Genomic DNA, 22,403 nt, shown 5'->3' with positions numbered 1-22,403 from the left:
AAGTACCAGTGGTCATTCCTGCCCGCTTTGGCACCCTTTCCCGCGTTGCCTGCTAACCAAGACTTAGAACCTCGGTAACGTTTCACTGAACGCAAAATTCCAAAGTACTGCGGTTCTGCGAGCGCACGCCAAAATGCCAAAGTTCCGCTACAGAGTCCAGGGAGCATATCGTATTAACGCCCATATGACCCTTCGCACAGCTGAGCTCCCCCTTTTCTCTCTGTTGACGCAAAATCACCACTTGCTTTCTATTTAATTCTGATGCCATCGGGAGTCTCGTTTTCCTATGCAGTCGTCCCGGCGGTAGGGACGCTTCTACGCGTAGCGGCGTCCTCATAATGCGGCACCGAAATGGGCGCACATAAAACTTGTTTTCGCTATAGCCTGGAGTAATAAGCTTTGCGAATCAAAGAGCAAGAAAGAAGATATGAAAGAAACCTGTCACGGAACAAGCGCCAGTAAAAATGCGGCGCCTAATCACCGCAGCGGCACAAGACCGCCTATCGCAGGGAAACATAGCCACTGCCGCTCGCTGCAGCGCTGTTGGCAGAATGGCATTATAAGGGGGAGGGTGGGGTGTGACGGCCGTCGCACGCTGGTGTCATCAAGAGAACCGCTATATGCCGCATTCACCCGAATGTAACCTGATATAACTTTTGTATATATGAGACGCCCAAGTTGAAGCTCAGGAGACGGCGAATGTTCGACACGCTACGCAAAAAAAAAAGAGAGAGAGAGAGAGAGAGCGAGCGAGAGAGAGAGAACGGCCAGCAACTCATTTTGAGGGACTAACCACTTTTCCCATACTTAAAGAGACACCATGGACGAAAACATTAAATAAACTTGGCCCTTTCAGGGGCCACTTTATCCTGTTAATTGAAAACGTACTTTCACCACATTTAGTGTATCTTCAGAATCATAGAAAGAGTACAGCTGCAGAAAAGATAAAAATTTTCAATTCTTCGGTGAGTTTTGTCAAGTTCGCAGAATGTCGACTCCGCGCGAAAAAACTAACTACAGGAACATTAAATACGCGAAGGTCAACTATTTCGTGTTTTGAAAAGCTTGAAAAACACTTATCCTGCCGCTTGAAAAATTATGCCTGGTGCATGACATTCGGAAAAACAATGAAAAAGTGAACCCGCTACATACAACAGCATACTGACACCCAGCAAGAACACCCAACCATCTACCTTCCCACTCATTTTACTAAAACATTTTGCACATGTTATCCAAAATTGCAGCACAATTCCAATCATGAGTGCTTCAAGATGTATGCGACACATTTTAAATACCACTACTTTCATCAGTGTTTTTTCTGTTGAAGCACTATCTTGGTGCACACAATTGTGTACACAACGCCTGGAAGGGTTAGACTGGTACAGCGCTGTTTTATTTTTTTTTTTCGAAATTGTAATTTTTGTGTTACATTTAGTGACGTCGTCGTGTTACGTCAGTGTGGCATAACCGATTCCAATTAGGTTATCCTCTCGTATGTGGGCCGTTTTGGAGCAGAGCTTAAAATCTTGCTGGGTTGACTTCTGTGGTCCATTTACAATATTGTGTGATACTTCTTTAGCCATAAACCGTTACTGGACCCAAGTAGACCCTGTCAAATTAATGACGTCGTGGCGTGGTTGCGCGGAAACTTCATGACGTCGCCGACTGCACTTTGGACTTGCGTCCTTCCTGGCTTAGCGAGCGTCGTTCTCAGCGTAACAGTGGCTGTTCTTGCCTGTTGCAGAAGCGTGATTAAGTAATGTAGCATGACTTGAAATTGTTAGTCAGCGTCTCTTTAAACTGTGTTGACAGTTGTCACTGCTCCACCGGAAAGTAGGGAAACCTTGGAAAGTGGATTTTAAGTATAGAACAAGCAATCAGTGTCGTAATAGTGCACTACAAATTGCGACAAAGTACGCTTTGTTCTTGCTCTTAATCTCACCCTCTTTCTATCGTACCTCACAAACTCACGTGGAGCAGCATGCGAGGCCTTTCGCCATATGCTAACCTCTCCAGATATCATTAAACTTTCTCGCCTTGAAAACGTATACATGGCTCGTAAGCAAGACCCTAGGGCAACTTTGCTGATTCTGGGTTATTCTACAACCTGATTTACATTTGAACAATCTCTGACAAGACTTGAGCATATCTACTAAGCTTGCGTAACAATTATTCGTTCCAATAGCTGACGCTATCCTTAGCGTATCGCTGACGACAATACGGCGCAACAACTAATAAACGTGACACGTGACGCGCAGTCCACTTCTCGCAGGGAACACCAATTCCGCACTCAATAGTCTCTCACAACTTGAAATCTTCGAATTTTAAGAATGGGCTATTGATACAGGACACGAGGCATACAGACATCGATTGTCAAAAGGTTGTTGCCGCAGACGCCTACGCATCCAATTTCAATGGCAAGTGGTACTCGTATTCTAATTAGGCGAACGCTTTAGTTTTGTTTGTTTGAAGTATAGAAAGAAATGGGAAGGTCGGCCTCTTTATATGAGTTGGCTATCCCAACACTACCACAAAAGAAAGAATCTGAAAATAGGGATTACAATAACAATTAACACTGAGCCCATTTTAACACGTGACAATCCCTGACGAAGACAAGCCTGCTCGTCGAAACATTGTATGAAGCGACATCCCTTGTTCAACCCCTCTTGATCAGCCGCACACACGCAAAGTCTCATCACGGACATCACTGCTGGAGAGCGCGGCCTATAGTTATTCGGTGCAGTCACCCCGCCGCATAACTTTACGGATGGACCTAAGAGTTTCTCAGTTAAAAACCACTTAACCCTGTAATGCTCAAACACAGTTCCACATAAATAAATATTGGAATAACTTGTGTACCTTTATTTCTTGCTAATGTTAGTGCACTTGCAGAAAAAAAGAGCAATCAAGTGTTTGACTTAAACCTAATTAATATAGTAATTAATTTATGAGCAAGTGGATTGCGGAACTATCCACGACTGAAATGTCGCTTCCAAATATGAAACAGGCTACTGTAGGCAACATGTTAGGTTTCCCGGCAGCGCCTAAATCAGAATTTTGAGGTACCAAAACTTGCGTAGCATATGGGATACATTTGGCATTACAGAGTTAAATTATTATTACAGTTTGCCAGCGCTCAACCTGTTAATCTATAGCTGTCGCCTCAGACTCGAGGTCGGCTTAAATTCGAGTAAACACGGGTACGCGCAGCCTCGCGCGCATATTTCGCGAACAGCGTTTGGACGACGACGACAGAGCCGCGCATATGCGAGATGCGAGCGAGCGTAGCCTCTTAATGGAGGATGCGCGGCGACCATCAGCGTTCCTGGCGACAAATAGTGCGCGGCCTTCGTTTCAAGGGCGACATCCAGGAAACCGGCGCCGGTACACACGTCTTCACGCGGGCCGCCTCGCGCGCTTCGAGATCAGCGCGGCCACACGACGAGCCGTGCAGAATGTGCCCGTCAACGGGATGCTGATTTCGCTGCCCTGCAAAGCGTAGCAAGCACCACGCTCGCCACTCGCCCGCCCGGATGCGGTCTTGTGCCGCAAGCTTGCTACGCCGCCGAGAACTTATCGCACATTTCGGTGTCGGTTAGCCTTGTTCCTGTAGTTCATTTGGTGTTGAAGCAGGGAAACGTATAAACACTGCACAATGTACCGATGTACAGTGATATAGAGCAGAAAACTGGGGCCGTATTCTGAAACGATCCACTTCGGCGATTCTATCGCCTTGGCCAACGGCGCGCGCTGATTGGCTGTTTTAGGCTAAATTTGATGAGCTGATTGGCTGGTTCAGCACGACGTCAGCGAATTTTGCTCAACCAGCCAATCAGCGCGCGCCTGACGGCCGTATTGTCACCGAGGCGGTACTATCGCCGAAGTGGATCGTTTCAGAATGAGGCCCCTGTTACCACGTCGGCGATATCCACAGTGGTCTTTCTTTTCTTCTAATCTTTCCCTTCCCTTTTTCCCTTCCCCAGTGTAGGGTAGCCAACAGGGCTCAGTCCTGGTTAACCTCCCTGCCTTTCATTTATAATTTTTTCTCTCTCTCTCTCTCTCTCTGCACAATTTAGAGATGCCACCAGCCGTCATTAACAGGGCCCACATTCACAAAGCTTATGATTCGTAAGTTTTTTTTTTTTTTTTTTTTTGCCATTGACCTAGCCTCCCTCACCATTAATATGTCCTGCATCATGATTGCCTGCAATTTTTCTCTTGCGAACAATTCTAGCGTAAGAGCTTTATGTGAATGGGGGCCTAACCTAACCTTCAATCGCATACCATGGCTCTCCGATTGAAGAGGAGGAAAGAAAGAAGAAGAAAAGGGAAGAGGAAGGCCCAGCACATCGCATGATAGTACATGTAGATGCACATTTCGAGTAACACAGATGATAATTGAGACGTGTATTTAAAAAAAAGTCGAGTAGAGCAGCTTTGTGGGCCTATTATCGACTTGAACAGAGACACGGTAGTACATGACAAACGATCGCATCACATATAAGATTCCAACAAGCACATTAGATTTGCATGATTTTTAATGTTATAGTGTTATACGCGGACTTGAACCACTTTGTAGGTGTCCGTCCGATGAAATGTGGGCCGATCCCGAAGGCAGTACAATCTAACACAGCGTCTCAAGCGCTAGATGCCATGAGAAGACTGCGATAAAGTGGCACGTGACGCAGGCGCGGGACGTTCCAAAGAGCGACTTTGACCCGAGATGAAGCATGCGTGCGATTCTTGACTAAAGACAATTAAGAAAGAAAAAAGAAAAGATCGTGACCTAATGCTTAGTGCATTATACTGCTCTGCTGGAATACGGGTTCGATCCCACCATCGGTCACGCATCTCCATATAGCATTACTATAGAGGGACTTCAGCCACGTGGGACATATCTAACAGAAAACTCGAGGTGCGTTGAGCGTACACCTGAGCACGTCACGGTGTTCAGGAAATCGCAGGTGTGTGAGAGATACACGAGGTATAGAAATGTCACTTTGTAAAATGGGAGTGTGCCTCGCAGTCATCACCAGCTAAATATGCTATCGCAAACGTAGGAAGCTTGCTAAGTTGTACCGTTTCTTTTTTTTTTTTGCGTCTTTTTTCACTGTCCTTCTTCATTTAACTCTTCGTGATGATAATGATGGTTTATTGGCATCCCCTTTGAGTATCAAGCGTAATTTGCTTGTTCTTAAACTTGCTCTCGCCGTTTCGTTAATACTTATTGGTTGGCACTCAACATTTGTTAATTGCTTGAAGTTATGCACTTGAATTTGTTTCTAAGTGTGCGTAACCTGTCTGCCCGAATAGTTCTTGTGTACTTGTGTAAAGGGGGCCGAGACACTGTCATGCATTGTTCACCGTTTGTCTCGACCTCCCCTTAGACTATAGATGTCTGGGGAAAGAAAAGACGAGAAAAAAAAAACAGGGTGGTGGTGAAAAGTCCCCTAGCCTGCTTGATCTAATCCGATATGCTATACATGCTCGTGCGTCTAATATTTTATTTAGATCTGCTTCATCTTTTTTCTCTTCCTTAAAACTTCTATGTGTACCATATATTATACCGTCAGTAGAAAAGCAAAATGATTTCTATAACGAGTTTTTCCCAGCTGGGCAGCGCTTTTTATTCACTTCGTATCCAGTTCATTGCTATGACCGACCAATCGTAGTCCGTTCTACTCCATGGCACGACCTACTCCAACGATTCCCTAGAATTCAGCTATATGGAACGACATCTATTAGTGCTTGCTCTCACACTCATTTTTTTTTCTTCTCTATCTCTTTCTTTCTCTCTCTCTGTCTGCACATTTCTATATTATCAACGCGTATTCGCGATAAGTGCATTAAAAGCAATCTCCTGTTTCCGTGGAGGCTGCAACAACGATGTAACCTGGTTTGTGCGCGCATGCTCACAACTGCCGACGTGCCTGAGTCACTGTATGTTTTTTTTTTTTCCTTACACAGCGGCAGGTGAGCCAAAGTAGCCCTACACACACCAATTGTGTTGCTGACTAAGAGGTCACGTGTTCGAGTGGCGGCCCCGGAGGAAGCAGTCCGATGGGCGCGGAACGCAAAAGCGATCGTGTGCCGAGTTAACAAAGGAACTACGAAGCAAGCGAGCAGTCTGTCTTCACCACAGAGCCACGGCAGTCAAAATCAATCCATATCTCCGTGAAGTCTATAATAGCTCCGGTCAGTCAGTCTCTGTCTGCAAGAATGCCCCGGCTGTACATCTCGTCACTCGCTGAGTGCATACGAAGATTTTCGCGCAGACTTCCCATTCAAGACGTACAATCGCGTAAAAAACCTCGGTATAGTAATCAAACACCGTGGTTTTATGGCTATCGCGATAAAACCTTCGTATAAACGACAGACACAATCTCATTACAACGTTGTTCCGTTTACTATAGAGGGCAAACGCTGTCCCGTGTACAAGCGCTATATAAAAAAAAAGGAAACACGTTTAAACCGATTTATCTCGAAATCGATCCGTTCATCCATTACGCCTAGGGCAATTAGCTACGCAGTAAAAATAAAATGCGATAGCGCACGGAGTGCAACCAAGCCCGATTCCAGACTACCGATAACCCCACCCTTCAGCGGCGAGCCGCTATCGATTCCATCCTAATTCGATTACCGCTAACGAGGGCGTATTGGTTGCCGGCGCGTACGCCAGCGTGCTGCAGCGCGGCTGCTGCTTGACGACGTCTGGTGCGTGGGGAACCACGGAGGCAGGACCGGGAAAGGGGATGGGGGGAGGGAGAAATAGGAGGGGGGAGGACAAATGCGTATGTCGCGGGACACGCCTTCCCGCATCGACCGCACCCAAATGCGCATGCGCGGCGCTCAACGGCGCGGACGAGATTTCCTTTGTTTCCCCGTGGCTCGCTTTCTCGCAAAAGCTCTTACGCTCTGCGTTGACAACCGCGGGAGTCGGGGGGCGCAAACCCTGCTTTGGGCCTGCGCCGCAGAGACCGGCCTCCCGGAGCTTTGAACGTCATACGTGCAGGCCAATGACGGCGTGCCTTTGCCAACGCCCGCGGAGGCAATTTCGTGCCTATAGCGCGCATTGCTTATGCTCAAGCTTGCGAGTTTTAACTGGGAGCACAAATCGGCGGACGTTTATAAGCGTTGGATCGTTATTCGAAGAACCCGCCCATGAACTCGGCGCGATGTCCTGCGACCTTCTAACCCTCCACGCGAAGTCGTGTGCGCATGCGCCGTCGATACTGCGAAAAAAACGACGGCACCGGTGCGAACGTAGCTCGAACGGGCGTGTAATTGCTATCGCCATAAAGAAATGGGGCGTCGCCCGAAAGACGAAGCACTGAAAGCGATAACAAGCTTCGCTCTGAAGTTTATCGGACTGCTCTAACAATACGCGGAGGCGACATGATAAGGCAAAGCATAAGAAAAGGCCGCAGCGTGTACCGGGCGACTGTCCTTAATGTTTTTCCAGAACTGCAAAATCATTTCGGAAGTTATCAAACTAGCCTGCACACCCTAAACGGCAAACAGGCGTTTCTCGGAATGTCCCGGAGTATTCTCTTCTCCGCACATTCATACGGCGGACAGCTTTCTGCGCCGATGCTATACGGATGCGTTCGTCGCCGAACGTAAACTATTATATAGCTCTTTGAGACGCACACGCTGCCGCATGGCTGTTTTGGGCAATCTTAAGGTTTCAAGCGGGAAGGACAGCCCTCCTCTTCTCCCACCGCACTCTCCCCGTCTGCCAGCTGCGGGAGATGAAGTTGGCAATCGGCTTCAAGCTCTTACTCCCAGGGATAACACACATGCGTCGAATTGCCTTTTAAATGCGAAGCATTTCTTGGCCAACATCTGCCACTTTGAGAGTATCTATCTATCTATCTATCTATCTATCTATCTATCTATCTATCTATCTATCTATCTATCTATCTATCTATCTATCTATCTATCTATCTATCTAGCAGCCTACGTCTTGGTGCTCTCACGGTCTTTTCGTTAACTTGGTATGTACCAAAAGTGGCATAGTATGACAAGAGTGTATGACGAATACAAATGATAGGTCATGACATGAATGTCACGACGTGCGTGTCATGTAGGTCATGAAACGTCCGCCTACGTCTTGGTGCTCTCATGGTCGTTTCGTTAACTTGGTATGTACCAAAATTGGCATAGTATGACAAGAGTGTATGACGAATACAAATCATAAGTCATGACATGAATGTCATGACATGCGTGTCATGTAGGTCATGAAACAGCCGCCTACAGCTGCTCTCATGGTCGTTTCGTTAACTTGGCAGTCTCCCTGCACACTGCTTCGCATAACATCGATTCTCACAGGGCGTGGGATCTGCCGTCCTTTATGTTATAGCCACCTATACTGTCACTACAGATGTGCTGGTTAATGGCTCTTTTCACAACGAAATTTCTCACTAACAAATATGCTACTTCAAGTGCGTCATTTTTTAAGTAAACGAATAGTTTTCAAGCGCTCGGCTGTTCGTTTTCATTGACAATCGTCGACAACGGTACCTGCACAATTTCTGGGAATATGTGAGCACACGGGTTTGTGCAATTTATTCATTTACGTGAATAAAATTAAGAAACGTTGCTGCCAGTGGAATTATTCATTAAAACTTTTCGATTTATATGTTTGCATAAGGGGAACGCAGAAGTGTTTGGACAGAAGATATCAAAGCTCCCAGAGCTACTGCGGAGTGTGAAGTGCATGCATAGTGAAAGCGTAGGTTTGTAATGTCGGCCCGTCCATAGAAATTGTTGTTCCGCGCGTTCTAAGCCGTTATTAGGTTTTTATTGCGATAGCAATTATATCGACACTCCAAAGCAGATTTCTGACGTCGTCGTCGCCGTTGCCGTGATGTTCCGTATGACGTCAACGTCGATGAAATCGTCGCCGTGCTCCGGACGCTGTATGTGCGAATGAAAGGTCGCGAGGGACGTGCGCTTTCACGGGGAGCGAACGCACGTCGGAGAGCAAACGCGCGTTCTGCGTCATGCTCCCTGAAGGGCTGCGTCTCTTTACTCCGTTACAATCACCATATATAGAGAGCAAACGCGACTTCTTCCGTGGCGCGAAATGCCGTGGGAGGACGGGAGGGAGGGAGGGGAGGCGACGTTTAGCTGCGGCACCAAATGCGTATTTATATAAAAACGTTGCGAGGCGAGAAGGTGGGTAAGATTTCCGACGCTGCTCGACGAGTGTCCCATTTTGATCTCGTCGAAAACCTCCGAGCTGCCCCCAGAGGCACCGGTAACAGTCACCAACGCCACGCGCGTTCGGTGCGAACGCGGATAAAACAACAGTTCTGCGCGTTGTTGGTGCTGCTGCATGTCCAAGTTTATACAGCTGATAAAACTACTATCCTTACTCCGTATAGCTCTCTACTAATTTGCTATCGCAATTGATGATTCGCCTTTTGGGTGAAACTGCGACAATCTTTTTTTAGTCTATGTAGAGGTCTGTTTCCGCGTACTTACAGCTTCGAATATTATATTCACGACCGTGCTGCAACGCGAGCGGGGATGTTTTAGAGATTTTCAACAACTGTGCAGCTATCCCAGGTGCCCAGCAGTCGTTCAGACGTGTTTGATCGGGCCCCAGGAACCCTGCCACTGATTGATATTTTCGCATCCATAACTAAGCTGAGGCGATTCGTGGGCTTCCACTTTCCCTAGTGTGCTAAAAAATAATAGTTAAATGGTGCTGATGCTCAAATTGAAACATTTTAGCATTCGCCAGGTACCCACACCGAGATCGTTCGCTTCCACCGAAAAGGTTAGGCCTACCGTAGCCGCCGAGTCCATCTACACTCTGTCGGCCCGTCTGGGCTAAGGAATCAACGAGTCTAACCGAGGATAAATCACTCTGTATTTCAGCTTTCCCATCGGTGTTTATAATAGGCCATATTTTCGTGTCTAAAGTGTCAGGACAACGAGCGTTTGAGCACCGATGTGACGCGTTAAAAACATACATATATGTGCTGTCGCCGAAGGCTGCCAGCCACACCAAACGACGCTTCGCTGACGGAGATACATGTTACTATGCAGACGCGTCGATTGAAACGCATTGTTAAATTAATGAAATGTTGCATTTCCCTTGCACGAAGAACAAGAGACGGTTTTCAAAATCGGCAGTACGAGTAAACAGATCACATCGATCGTGCCGGGTTGGCGGTTCCCGTAAAAGTCTTTTCGTAGTTAAAATTCCCATCGCAAAAGAAATTCAGTGTTGCGGCACTTCCAGGCATACTGCTGAATACGGACAACAACTTTTCTTTCTGATAGAGGCGTTAGTTTTAGTTCCGCGGCCGCGGGGCGATAGCGCATCTACCATGTCTGTGCGAGATGTCTGTGCGAAGCTGAAACTGCGTCTGCGTGTTGATATGGCAAATTGGAAAAAAGGGAGAACCAGCTGTACTTCGACAACGACGCTTGGACATGCTCACGCTCCCTTAATTTATTATTGGCATTGCTAGGTCACGGTGACGAACGCAGTACGGCTCGAGCGCCTTTCTGCACAATCGTTCGACGCCTACAAGCACATCGGTGGCACATATACCTTTCTTTCAAATACCTTTCTTCTTTTAGCATGGACCTCAAAAATTTCCAGTGTGAAGAAGTGCGCCACGTCCAGAGATTTCGCAGGCGATGTGGCAACTACCCATGTTAATTTGTATGGGGTGCTTCACAAGTTGCCCGATTAGCTTCACAGTAGAGCGTTCATCCATCAAGTGGCGCGTTCTTGTTCGAGTTCCGACGGTGCGCGATTTATTCCATGCAATGATATTGTGCGCGTCGTCACTTGAGACTTGGCACAAACAGCACTTTGCAATAAATCTTCAAGAGCAGAGACAGGAAACACAGAAAAAAAATAATAATAACTTCTTTTCTTTTCCTTTTTTTGCTCTCAACGTAGCCCAGAACAAAGTGATTGCCATAGCGGAAAGGTTAAACTGTGAGCTTCCAGACCTGAGTGTTCGTTTTATGGCCCCTCTCTAAGCTCCTCGGTCCAACTTTGTATTAGCTTCTACGTCCATCGGTAAAACGCCAACTGTCGCTAGTTATCATTGCTATCTCTACCTCCCTTCTCTCTTTCTCTCTGTTATTAGGCCAAGAATTGGGTAATGTGTGAGACAAAGAAATCTGCGTGTATAGGATCACGTCGGCTAACGTCAGACTCGTACCACTCTCGAGATAATTGGCGATCGTTGGTAGACTCTATCCCACAGAACACGTAAAATAAGGTGGTGACGATTACGACGTAAAAGATGTAGTACTATATGCAAAGAAACTGTCTTGTGTCAAGGAACTCTAAAGCAGGATAGGAGTAATTTTGACATCTGTTAAAGAGGACATGAATCCCGGCAGCTCTACAGATTTTCTCATTTAAATGAAAATAGTAAATCTGGCAGGACGAAATTTTTTTTAGAACCAGGTCGGGATACTACAGCGATTCAATTTCAGCGTTATTTCTTTTCACGCCTTGTCAGGGGCGCGAGCGGCGTTCCGCCCATGATATCTGGGTTATCAACGATGGATGACACGAAAGGAATAGAATCGAGTTGAAGGAATCCGTAGACTATACTGGCCCTAGTCATTCACAGCACTCGGCGCAATGGAACAGCGTTACATCGTTCCGATGGTGAGCGCGAGGTCGCAGTTCTGATTACCGTCTATATCAGTAATTTATTCTTATTTTCTTCGTCCGGCTGACCCTCTACTGTTTCCTAAAATGAATTTCCTTACTTTCTTGATTTGGGTTTATACACTTCCAGAACGCATCCTGCCCCGTGACCGCCGCGATGTCACTATAGTCCGCTTTCCCGTAGGTTCCTCTGGCTTTTGACAAACTGGGTGAACGCAACCTCCTCTATCACGTGTCATTGGCTTTATTATCTTTTTTTTCTTTACTTATTGTACATTTTGCTGGTCGTTCACTACGAAGCACACGCCGCGTCACATCTCGCCTGCCTCAACTGCTCGTGCTACCATATACGCGTCAACAACTCTTGCCAGTCTACTGATATATGAAGCGCGTGTTACGCACGGCGCACACATGCTGTCGATAGTTCGAGTCTGCACACACTGCTATCGCTGTACATAGTAAGTCGAGTACCAGAACATCGAAGTTTCACGCAGTTAGGAAGTCCCGAAAGTAACGGCAACGCATTCGGCGAGAAAGCTGGCAATTGACCCACCCATTGCTAAACGATCCTCGACTCGAAAGTTCTTCCATTCCGCCGAGTTTAGCACAGTGCCACCCACTCGACTAGAGAAGACGTCATGTTTCTCAAGGTAGGGTAGCAAACTGGACAAAGTCTGGTTAACCTCCCTGCCTTTCCTTCCTCCCTTCTCTCTGTCTCTGTCTCTCTCTCTATGCGTCTCAAGAATGGTCGTGGAGTGTCAATGCAGGGCCTACGAAATTGCGCGTGCTGGCAGGTTTTGCGCCGGTCATCCCATTCGCACGGAGAGAGCGTAAGTTCAGTGGTAGATGTGGTTGGTTCTTTATCCGCACCGTGGCGCTCGCAACCGAGGGTTTTCATGCGTTGAGGAAGCTTTCGGGCGCTCTGATACTGTTGCTGCGGCTTGGTTGAGGCGACAACAAATTATTTTGCGCTGCTAAATATCATCCCTTGCCGATTTGGAAATAACGGCTAAAGGACTACGAGGGGCAAAGTGCGTGCTCGCCCCTAATTTATTGTAAATTTTTTTTCTCTCTGCACACATACCCCCAGTACATGCACGTGGGTGTGTAAAAGTGAAATACTCGTGCAATACATGTGCCGGAAAAGCCTTATACTTCAAATTTTGCGGGTTATATGCATATTTATCATTTCGTGAGGCGGTTTCAAAGCTTTGAACAAGTCGCCTGCTGGTGCCGACGCTTGATTTCGTCTGTGGATTTCACCGTCGTGTTAGGTTGTGAATTAGGTAAGACTTAGCATAATCCGCCCGCAGATACCTGCCGCAATCGATCGTGTACTTTAGATTTAGGTGCCTTCAGGTGGTTAGAATTCAACCAAGTTCCCCTACTACAGCGTTCCTCATAATCATACCGTGTTTCTTGCACATACACCCCAGAATTCTTTTTAGTGTTCCTTTTATTACTTTGAAGTCACCAACACCTAGTGTTGGCCTTCTTAGCAAATGAACAAAACTAACTCGCAGGATTAAGTACACCAGTCCAAAGGCAAATATTCAAGGTGAAGTATCACTGGAATGTCACTGGAACGTGAAAACGGACAAAGAATGTTTCAGCTAAGGCACAACAAGCTTAGAGAAAGATTTATTAGCGGATTAAAGAAAATACGTGTATTCTGCTGCGTGAGTTTGCATTCTATTGCTTGCGGCGTGTCCGATGAAGCGATAAATTGTTCACCAAGCATGAAATGATCAATTATGAAACTATTTGCTCCTTTATTAGTATCCGTAGTTAACAACTACACTACAATAACTAAAAACCGTGATGAAAAACGTGTCCAAGCAGGCATTAGCATTACTAATAACAGTAATTACTAAAATATTAATTGCACCGAACAGAAAAATGCTAGTCCCTTTCCAGCATGTCTCTTTACGGCACGTTTAGTTTATTTACGCGTATTTACTTATCTTTTACTCAATTTATTTATGAATACCTTACATACATTGACAAAGGCATTGACTAAGGGGAGAACTTCGAATACATCAACTTAAAACAAACGTTATTCAACAAGGCAAGAAAAGAGCATCAATGTAGCAAAAGCATTGTTCGCACAACGAAATGGCGCGCAACATCGATACAGTCAATATAAAAAGTACAATTGAAATGAAAACTAAAAAGAGATAAACGTATACTCGGTAAGATACTTATTTATTAGTACACGGAGATCATTGCACTACAGAGTTGGCGTACAGCTCCTGACTACAGCTCTTGACTATGCATATTTAGATTTTTTCTTGTTCTTTTTTTTTTCTCTCTCTCTCTCTCTCTCTTGGCTAGAATACTAATACTGAGTCCACCCGTTACAAAGGGTTCATAAGCCACAAACTATCATAAACCATCATCACTGAATCAATGCGAAGTGTTGCGGGTACAGGACGTGCTATATAGAACACGGGGATGCTCTGCGAAATCCCGGCGGTACTCACCTCGGAGGAGTCGAGACGTACGCAGGAGTATCGGACACATCACCTCGCCGAACCGGAGCAAACCCCCCCGAACGGCACAATCAGATCACCTCGGCGTGCCTCTTCATGTGCAGCGAGAGGTGGTCCGACCGGGAGAAGGCCCTGTCGCACAAGCGGCACTGGAACGGCCTGTCGCCCGTGTGCTTGCGGTAGTGGCGCGTCAGTTCGTCCGAGCGAGCAAACTTCCAGCCGCACCCTTTCCAGTTGCACTGGTAAGGCTTCTCGCCCGTGTGAGTGCGCAGGTGCGCCTTGAGGTGCGAACTCTTGGAGTACGTCTTCGAGCACCCCGGGTAGGAACAGGTGTGCACGGTCACCTTCTTGGGACCGCGCGACCGGCGACCCCGGCGGGGCTTGGGCGCCGGAGGCGCGGGCACCAGGCTGGGACCGGGGTAGAGGGCGGGAGGAGGCACCACTAGTCCGTCGTGCTGGAGCGGTGACGGCGATGGCGACGGCGACGGTACCCTACCCTGCCCGAAGCAGGACCCGATGGCCGGGGATGGCCTCAGGGGAGTACCGCACGGAGGGCCGTAGCGGGACGAGTCCGGCATGGAACCGCACCATTGGGGAGGGTAGGGACACCGCGCCGCGGCTAGGTAGCCCGAGCACTTGGACGGCGCGGGCCAGGCGTAGGGCGCCGGGTAGGCGGGCGGCGGAGGTATGGAGGATGCCGGCGAGTCGGTGCCTCCTCCACCGGCGTAAGGGTGCTTGGGGTCGGCCACGGTGAGGCCGAGGTCTTCGAGGAGGTCGGGTCGTGGCGGCGCCGTAAACGCGGCCGCGCCGGCGAGGTGGTGCTGGCCGGGGCCTCCGCCACCTCCGCCGTGGTGGTGGTAGCCGGGGCCCGGCGCCGAGGGCGGAGGCAGGGGTGGTCGCCGAGGGGGAAGAGGGCTCGGGCCGCGGGGCTCGGGGCTGAAGCCAGGCGCCATGTCGCCCAGCAGGACGCTCTCGATGTCCTGCCACATCTGCGAAGCAGCGAGAAAGAAATGATTACGCGCGGGAATGGCTAGAAACTGGGCGCGATTGGGATGATTTAAACTTTGCAACAAGAATATGAGTGAATAGACAACTAGAACACCGTCCCCGCCGATCATCGGCTCAGAAGGCAATGAAGGCATGCACTTTTGTGCTTTCTGAGAATGTCTGGCTTGTGCGAGCGCCTTTGACTCTTTAGTACTGTTCGTGCACGTCTATATACCTCTCTCTGTTTTTTTTTTGTATTCCCCTTTTCCCTGCTCCCAGCGTAGGGTAGCCAATCGGACTCTTAATTGACTGGTTAACATACCTGCCTTTCTCTTTTCTCTCTCTTTCTCTCTTGCAACAACAGCACTGAGATGCTAAACATGGAAAAGAGGACCCTGCGCTTCTTGTGGCTTTGAGAATCCGCTGTAACGACGGTACACAAGAAATTCGAGGCAAGACGTGACGCTTCTCTAAGATCTCCAGAAAACACTACGGCAGTAACTCAGGATAGCTGCTGAAGTTTGCGCCGCTCATTCTTCCAAACGAAGAAAAATGCCATAGACTTCCTTAAAGATCAATGGGTAAAGACAGAGGACTTCTGATAGACGAATGAAAGCCAGGACTGCTAGGAATCCTAGTATTCAGAAATGTTTTAAGCCACTTAACCGATGGAAGAACTCTATAATATCTTGCCTGTTGCAGTAAGAGAGCACACGAGCGCATACGAATGTGATGACGCAGCCCCAATTAGTGACGAAAAGAAAACGTTTACGCTAAGAGGAGAGTTTATTAAGAGTGGTGTTTGACGAACACAGAATGCGTTCTTAAATAGCTGGACGAGGAACGCGACAACCTGTTGACTATACGCCCCAGCGCGTCTAGAGAAAGTGTCTTTATGTTAGGTGTACATAACGACACAGACAGAAAGTGGTTTAGTACAGACGTCGGTATAGCATGGGGTGTCTACAGTGGCGATCGTATATGCGCTGTAGAGACATCATGGGATATTGAAAAACAAAGAAACATCAACATTTATGTATGCTCCTCATATGCCCATTGTGACATAGCAAGGTATGTTTAATGCTACAGGTATCCCAATATTAATTACTCAAGCCAGTCGAATAGCAAGACTATTTTATACTTTCGTGGCGTGTCGATAATACATCTGAACATAGCGATTGTTTCATGTATGCGAGGTTATATTACCGCGGCCGTCATATGGCCAACGGGATTAAGTCGTCTGAGCGTTAAAAAAAATAATCCATAAATTTAATTGAGAATCTGCCACATCGATTAAGTGCACTGTGTAATAACCCCCTAAACTTCTCTAAATATTCGATGACACCATCAACATTGTGGGTCTTGCAACAGTGTACCAGCGATTTGTTTATCCTAAGGGAAGCACACAATAGCGGGTCCTCCTCGTTAGTTCGCTCGGGAAGACTTTTATCCGCTATCAGGCTGAAACCTCGCATCTACACACTCGTCGATGCAGTTGCAGTGATATCAGGTGAGCATCCATCCACGTACGATAACCAGGACGAAAAGTTGGGTAAGCAGCGGAGTTCCTGGCGAGTACAGCTCACCAGCTGTTCGGCGGCAAGGCAGACCGTAATTGTGCATGCAGAAACTTACCGTACCCTGAACGCTCCAGAGTATACTAAAGGAAATAAGCCATCACTATAACTTGCTGACAGTCCCGCTCTTTTTTTTTTTGTTCTTCCCTTTCTTTGTCCCTCTTTGTTTATATATATATATATATATATATATATATATATATATATATACTCGAAATAAAATATCACGCCCTTGTGGGGAGGGGCAACTGCCCGATCTTTTTTTCTTTTTTCTGCAGAGCCCGGTGGCAGCGGCAAGCGGCCCGTGCGCGTGCCAAATCCCCACCGTCTCCGAAACCGGATCATTCGAGACGCGCGAAGACGCATCATCCCGGTACATATTTATTTACTTTTTTCTTCCTTTTTCCTGCCTCTCCTCGGGCGTGGCAGCGGACGACTTCGCATTTAACAAAGGGACGCGTACGTCCCTTCCTAAATGCGCGCTGCGCGCGCGCGCGCGCGCATTTAGTGCCGCACTCTCGGCACAACTATACAAAACCGCACGACCACCGTCGTCAGGGTTCGGTCAATCTACATCAGCGCGCAAGCGCTCAGGTTCCGAGAAGAACAAGAAGAAGAAAAAGCGCGCAGACGCACCGGAGAATCCAGCGTCGCCAGGGGCAATTCCGCACCATATAGAAGTATAAAACATACACACACGCACAGACGCGCGCGATTCGTATGCCCGCGTGGCGCGAGCACAAAAGATGAACTTCTTCTTAGTCTCATGGAGGGGGGGGGGGGTGAACATTAAAATGGCCTAATGTCGCGCTAGCTTCCCCCCCTCCTCTTCCTCCATAAGAGACGAAGCATCGTTTGGGGTCTCATCTGCCGAAGGGTGTAACGCAGAGAAACCGTCACACCGATGCTCGGCGATGAAAACTAGTCAACGCCCGTCTCGAAGGCACCAGGAGCGCGGCTCAGAACCCCCCCCCCCCCCACCCCCCCGCCCCCCCTCTGGCGGTCCAAATTTAGCGATACTGGTGGGCAACATAGGCGGGTTATTATATACGGAGAGACGGGAGGGACGGATCGTGATGACAATAGGAAACGAGCCAAAACTTCAAAGTTCCGAGGACGCCGCGGAGCATCCGTGACTGTAAGTTTAAATGAACGAAAATATATATATACATATACATATCGTAGCAACCACACAACTCGGGAGGACACCGCCCGAGTCAGTGGTCGAGAATGAGCACGGCTGAGCAGCTCGATGGCCCCGAGAAACGGTTCCTTATTTCCTTTTTTGGCTTCTATTTGTATCTTCACGTGTAGGCGTTCTTCCCGAGTCGCTGTCATTAAAGACGGGCACGTGACTGAAGTATGACCCCGCAGTGCGACCGGCGCGTTAAGATGTGACCCGTCGACGAAATGAGCGGGAGAAGTGGAAACTTTGAGAAAGAATAAGCAGAAGGGTGGCAACCGTACGCGCGGTTTTAAACGTTCAGCTACTGCGCGAAGGAAGCGAGAAATAGGCAACCGCCATTCTCTGTGAGGGCAACGTCTCGAAAAGATGCAGGCCGCACCTCTATAAAGGAGAATGATGTGGCGAGTGTGCTTACTAAAATACTCCGCGACCTTACCTCACCCCTTCCAATCGAGGGGTGCTGATGTTTTCCATCCCGATGGCGTACGTATTCTAACCAGTCGAGAGGCGTTTATTTGTGGCCAATAGTGTTCTCTGTAATATATAGGATGCGAATTGCGGACGGCGACTGCGCTGCTGTCAACTTGAATGTAAGGCGTATAAGCTGTTCCTGCATGCCCTGGTGTCCGTAGGTGCTTTATATAGGCAGATGCGCTCGTTGTACGGCGAGCAGACCCTGCATTACTGACGGAGGACGATACGCTTGAGTGGACAGCGCATTCCGTAATGTGTGCGAAATCGCCAGTGAATGCTGACCTGATAGCTGTTGGCACACCGATATAATTTCTAGGCGACTAAAAGAGAACAGTAGAAAGCCAGCGCTACCACCTTTCTTTGCGTGATTGCTGCTGCATCCTTAACCAGTGCCAACTGCATCCTACTGTGCCAATATCCTAGGAGGAGAAATATATCCACATACTTCGACTTTATACCGAAAGAAAAATAATAAACATCTCGAGAGAGAAGTTTAATGATGCGAAATGCAGAGAGGTCGGCCTGAGTTAAATTCCTCTAGCCAGCTACTCGGCGTTGGGGGAAGGGGAAGAGGGAAAGAAAGAGGGAAGAAAGAGGCGCATGATGGGTGACGATGACGAGAGAAGGAGGATGTGAAACATATGGCAAGCAATTTGGCATGCTCAAAGCCTACAGTCCAGACATCAAAAGTAAAGGCATCAAAAACAAGAAGAGCATCGGGATCTGGTTAATTATTCAGAGCACTTAAACGTATGCACGCTTAAGTGCTCTGAATAATGTTTCAGGCTCTGTCAACCTTCCCAGCGTACAGCCCTGCTCCCCCCTCTTAGAAAACAAAAAAGCATCGCTTAATCTTCAGAGGTCCCTCACGTTTTATTCCAATCCGCTAAATAAGAACTATGCAGCAGACCATTCACAAATCGGTTCTTTTTACTAATACATTTCAACCACATGCATTCGTATACTGTATACAATATTTGCGTCGCGCTCTTCGCAAATCACATATCTCTCGTGTTCTTTCTTGTCACATTCTGTGTATGTGATCGTTTCTGCTTTGCTCAGTTTGGTATCACTGGATTCCAGAGATATTACCGCGCGAAACTAATACACTAATCCACTGATAATGTTCTGTGCACAGGAGACCACACAGTGCCAGTGGCAACGTTCCTAACCTCTGGCTGATATTTATGCCACCTAATCCTCTACAACATCGCACTCTAAGTACTATGGAACTGTAGTGCAGTACTACAATACCCACCCAGGATGGCTCAATAGCTATTGCATTCCGCTTCTGAGCGGACGTCTCGGGTGCGACTCCCAGGCCGCAGCGGCTACATTTTGACGGGGTGCGGAACCGAAGAATGCCCGTGCGCTTCTGGCCGCGCGCATCGAAGAATCCCAGGTGATGAGTTAATCCGAAGCCATCCAGTGTTGCTTTGATTCGTTACAATACACACCCTCGAAAAAAACCATCCAGCTTCGTCAAATCCCCCCAAAATTTGGAGGACGCTTAAGCTTCGCGTTCAAGAGTGGAACGCGATAGCATTCAAAGATCCTTGACTTCTCACGCTTCCCGGCAACTGCAGCTTGTGTAACCGTAATGTTTACCGGGAAGCGCTGGCGGTGAACGCTATATATGCACGAAAGCACGCTTTCTGGTCGAAACGCGGCCTCTTGCGTGGGCCGACCTTCTGTTATTGTGTCACACGTTTAATATTTTCGCCTGAGAAGATTTAACATAAAAGGCATGCGCTATCGGTGTTTCGTTTCATGATATTCGTTCGTAGGCTGTTATTCTCAAAATTCCGGCGGGTAACTTTGTAAAGAATGTAAGACGAAGTGTGGGCAACTTTCGTGGTAAAAATGTATTTAGTATCTGTGGAGGGCTCGCGTGCTTATGGTTCGGAATGAATTTTCGCGATGCGACAGTCGGCGCACACTTTTTCGCGACATCGGGCCCTTAACGCGTTAACACGCGTCTCGGCTGCATTCCCATATCTAAAACCGCACGATAACTCGCATTACTCCACGCACCGCAGTCCCCCGCATGTGTAGAGTCGCTGCAGCCGGTGCCTGCGAGCGGCGGCGCAGAATCCATTGCGCGTTTTACAGGACGCGCATAGGTGCGTCGTACCGTCCATCTTTCTGTCTCTGCCGCGAGAGGAGACAGGGGGGGGGGGGGGGGGGGGGAGGCCATCGTTTCCCGGGTCAGGCGGCGGCGGAGAAAGGTTTGGGCGCGTGGTGAAGAGAGCGGAGCCTGGAGACAGAACAAAGCAGATCGGCGGCCGGGGACAAAAGAAAAGAGAGCGTGGTGACGCTCCGCCTGAATGGCGTCCGTGACGGGACCACACCCATCGGCCCGCACCGCGCACACAGGCCGGCAGAAGAGAGAGACTCCCGCCGCCAACACAAGCCGCCGCCGCCACCGCTGTTTCGCGACGCTTCTGCGCCGGTGAAATCGGCAGCGTCGATGCAGCAGGGTCCAGTGGCGAGTTGCCACTGGATCCCGATGATGCAGCGTGGAACGGAAGCGTCTCTATAACGGAAAGTAGGCGGAAGGAGTTGCTGGCCAGTTGTGGCGCCATGAAGCAGGTCAACGGGAGGTTTTATTATGTCACATGTTTTCTTCCAGTAAACTTTCCTGCGTTTTCAACGTGACAACGAACGGGAACAGGCTGGCTGTATGGACAACAATACTTTTTTCGCGGTCTGGTTTGTTCGTACGTTTTAAGGATAAGCTTACAAACGCACGACGCTAAGCAACAACCGCCAACGCATGAAACGCGCTTCGCCGCGGCGTTCGCCATGGCTACACAACGCGCAATAACGTCACTCGTATTAATACTGGAATACAGTCGAACTCGGATATATCAAATCTGAAGGGGATCACAAAAAAGTTAGATGTATAGGTATTTCGATATATAAAACTAAAAATTGTACGCCAGAATGTTCAGGTAGATTTTTAGCTGTTTGTTATACGCAATATTTCGTTATATGTGGGTTCGATATATCCGGGTTCGACTGCACACGAGTGAGGCGTACAAGCGCGTAAAACACGTATAGGCCAGGAGTTACGGTGCGGTTGCCGCACCGTACGTAATGGACGCACCGACGCACCACGGTCATAAAAAAATACGCCGAAAAAAAAATGCGCTCCGCGGTTTCCCGCTTTATACGTTCAAGCAAGCAATGAGTCACGTTAAAAGCAGCGACGACGTCCATAATCCCGTCATCCGCTGTGTGCCACATTTCGACGGAAGAATGCGGGCAGCGCTCGGAAAGAAACAATTCCGAGCATCTCGTCCGGGATGGCGGAGAGTGCGCAGAGACGTCCTGCTTGTAAGTAAGGCGCCGCGTAGATCAACGCCGCCGCGTGCCGTCGTCGCCGGCAGTCAACGGCATGCGGACACGCGCCACGGCACTTGCGCGCACCTTGCGCGTTCGTGCGTGCGCATGTGTGTACATACAGGGCAGCGCAGCCCCCCCCCCCCCCCCCCCCCTCTTCACGCTGCGTCGCGTGGCTTCCTTTGAAGCCGAGGAGAGCGTCATCTGCGCGCGAGCCGCGCGCATCCCCCTATGCGGCATCGGCTGCCAAAACATGGCGCTTCCTACTAAATTTTTTTTAACGCGATATAGCCTTAAAGGGACTGACAACTGGCCGGAATGTGTTGTGAGACGTTGACGGAAATGAAATGACTATAATATATAGTGATATAACCCAGCACGCTGCTCGCGATTTAAGTAGGAATTATAATTTTAAACTGGTAAAGAAAGTCTCAAAGACCAGTAAGTGGCGAGACCTGGTGGTGAAATTTTGCTACTTCGGATGTAGTCTACGAGATTACTGTACGTAAGTCGACTGTTATTAAGTACAGCATAATAATTGCTTAAAATTGCAGTTGGTATATTATTAGACAGGCAGCGCTTTATGCTATGCTTCGGAAATCAAAAGCGTGCGCATGGCTACGGCAACACGCTGAACAGCGTATCACGTGTGAAAGCGTCGTTTCGTTTCCGATCCGATTGGTTTC

The 22,403-nt window shown here is 48.3% G+C and overlaps 1 protein-coding gene across 4 annotated transcripts in view; it reads right to left on the bottom strand.

Annotated features, from left to right (window-relative positions):
* Nucleotides 1-22,403, bottom strand: part of LOC119433981 (Krueppel-like factor 2) — a 102,986-nt gene that overhangs the window by 5,360 nt on the left and 75,223 nt on the right. For all 4 annotated transcript variants that reach the window (XM_049659344.1, XM_049659345.1, XM_049659346.1 and 1 more), the window contains exon 2: nucleotides 14,140-15,137. In XM_049659344.1, the coding sequence (XP_049515301.1) occupies nucleotides 14,220-15,137 (918 nt within the window). In that variant the 3' untranslated portion in view covers nucleotides 14,140-14,219. The remainder of the gene's footprint in view (nucleotides 1-14,139; nucleotides 15,138-22,403) is intronic.

Source organism: Dermacentor silvarum, chromosome 11 (assembly GCF_013339745.2).
Source record: "Dermacentor silvarum isolate Dsil-2018 chromosome 11, BIME_Dsil_1.4, whole genome shotgun sequence".
Classification (NCBI taxonomy): Eukaryota; Metazoa; Arthropoda; class Arachnida; order Ixodida; family Ixodidae; genus Dermacentor; species Dermacentor silvarum.
This window is presented reverse-complemented; position numbering and strand designations above follow the sequence as displayed.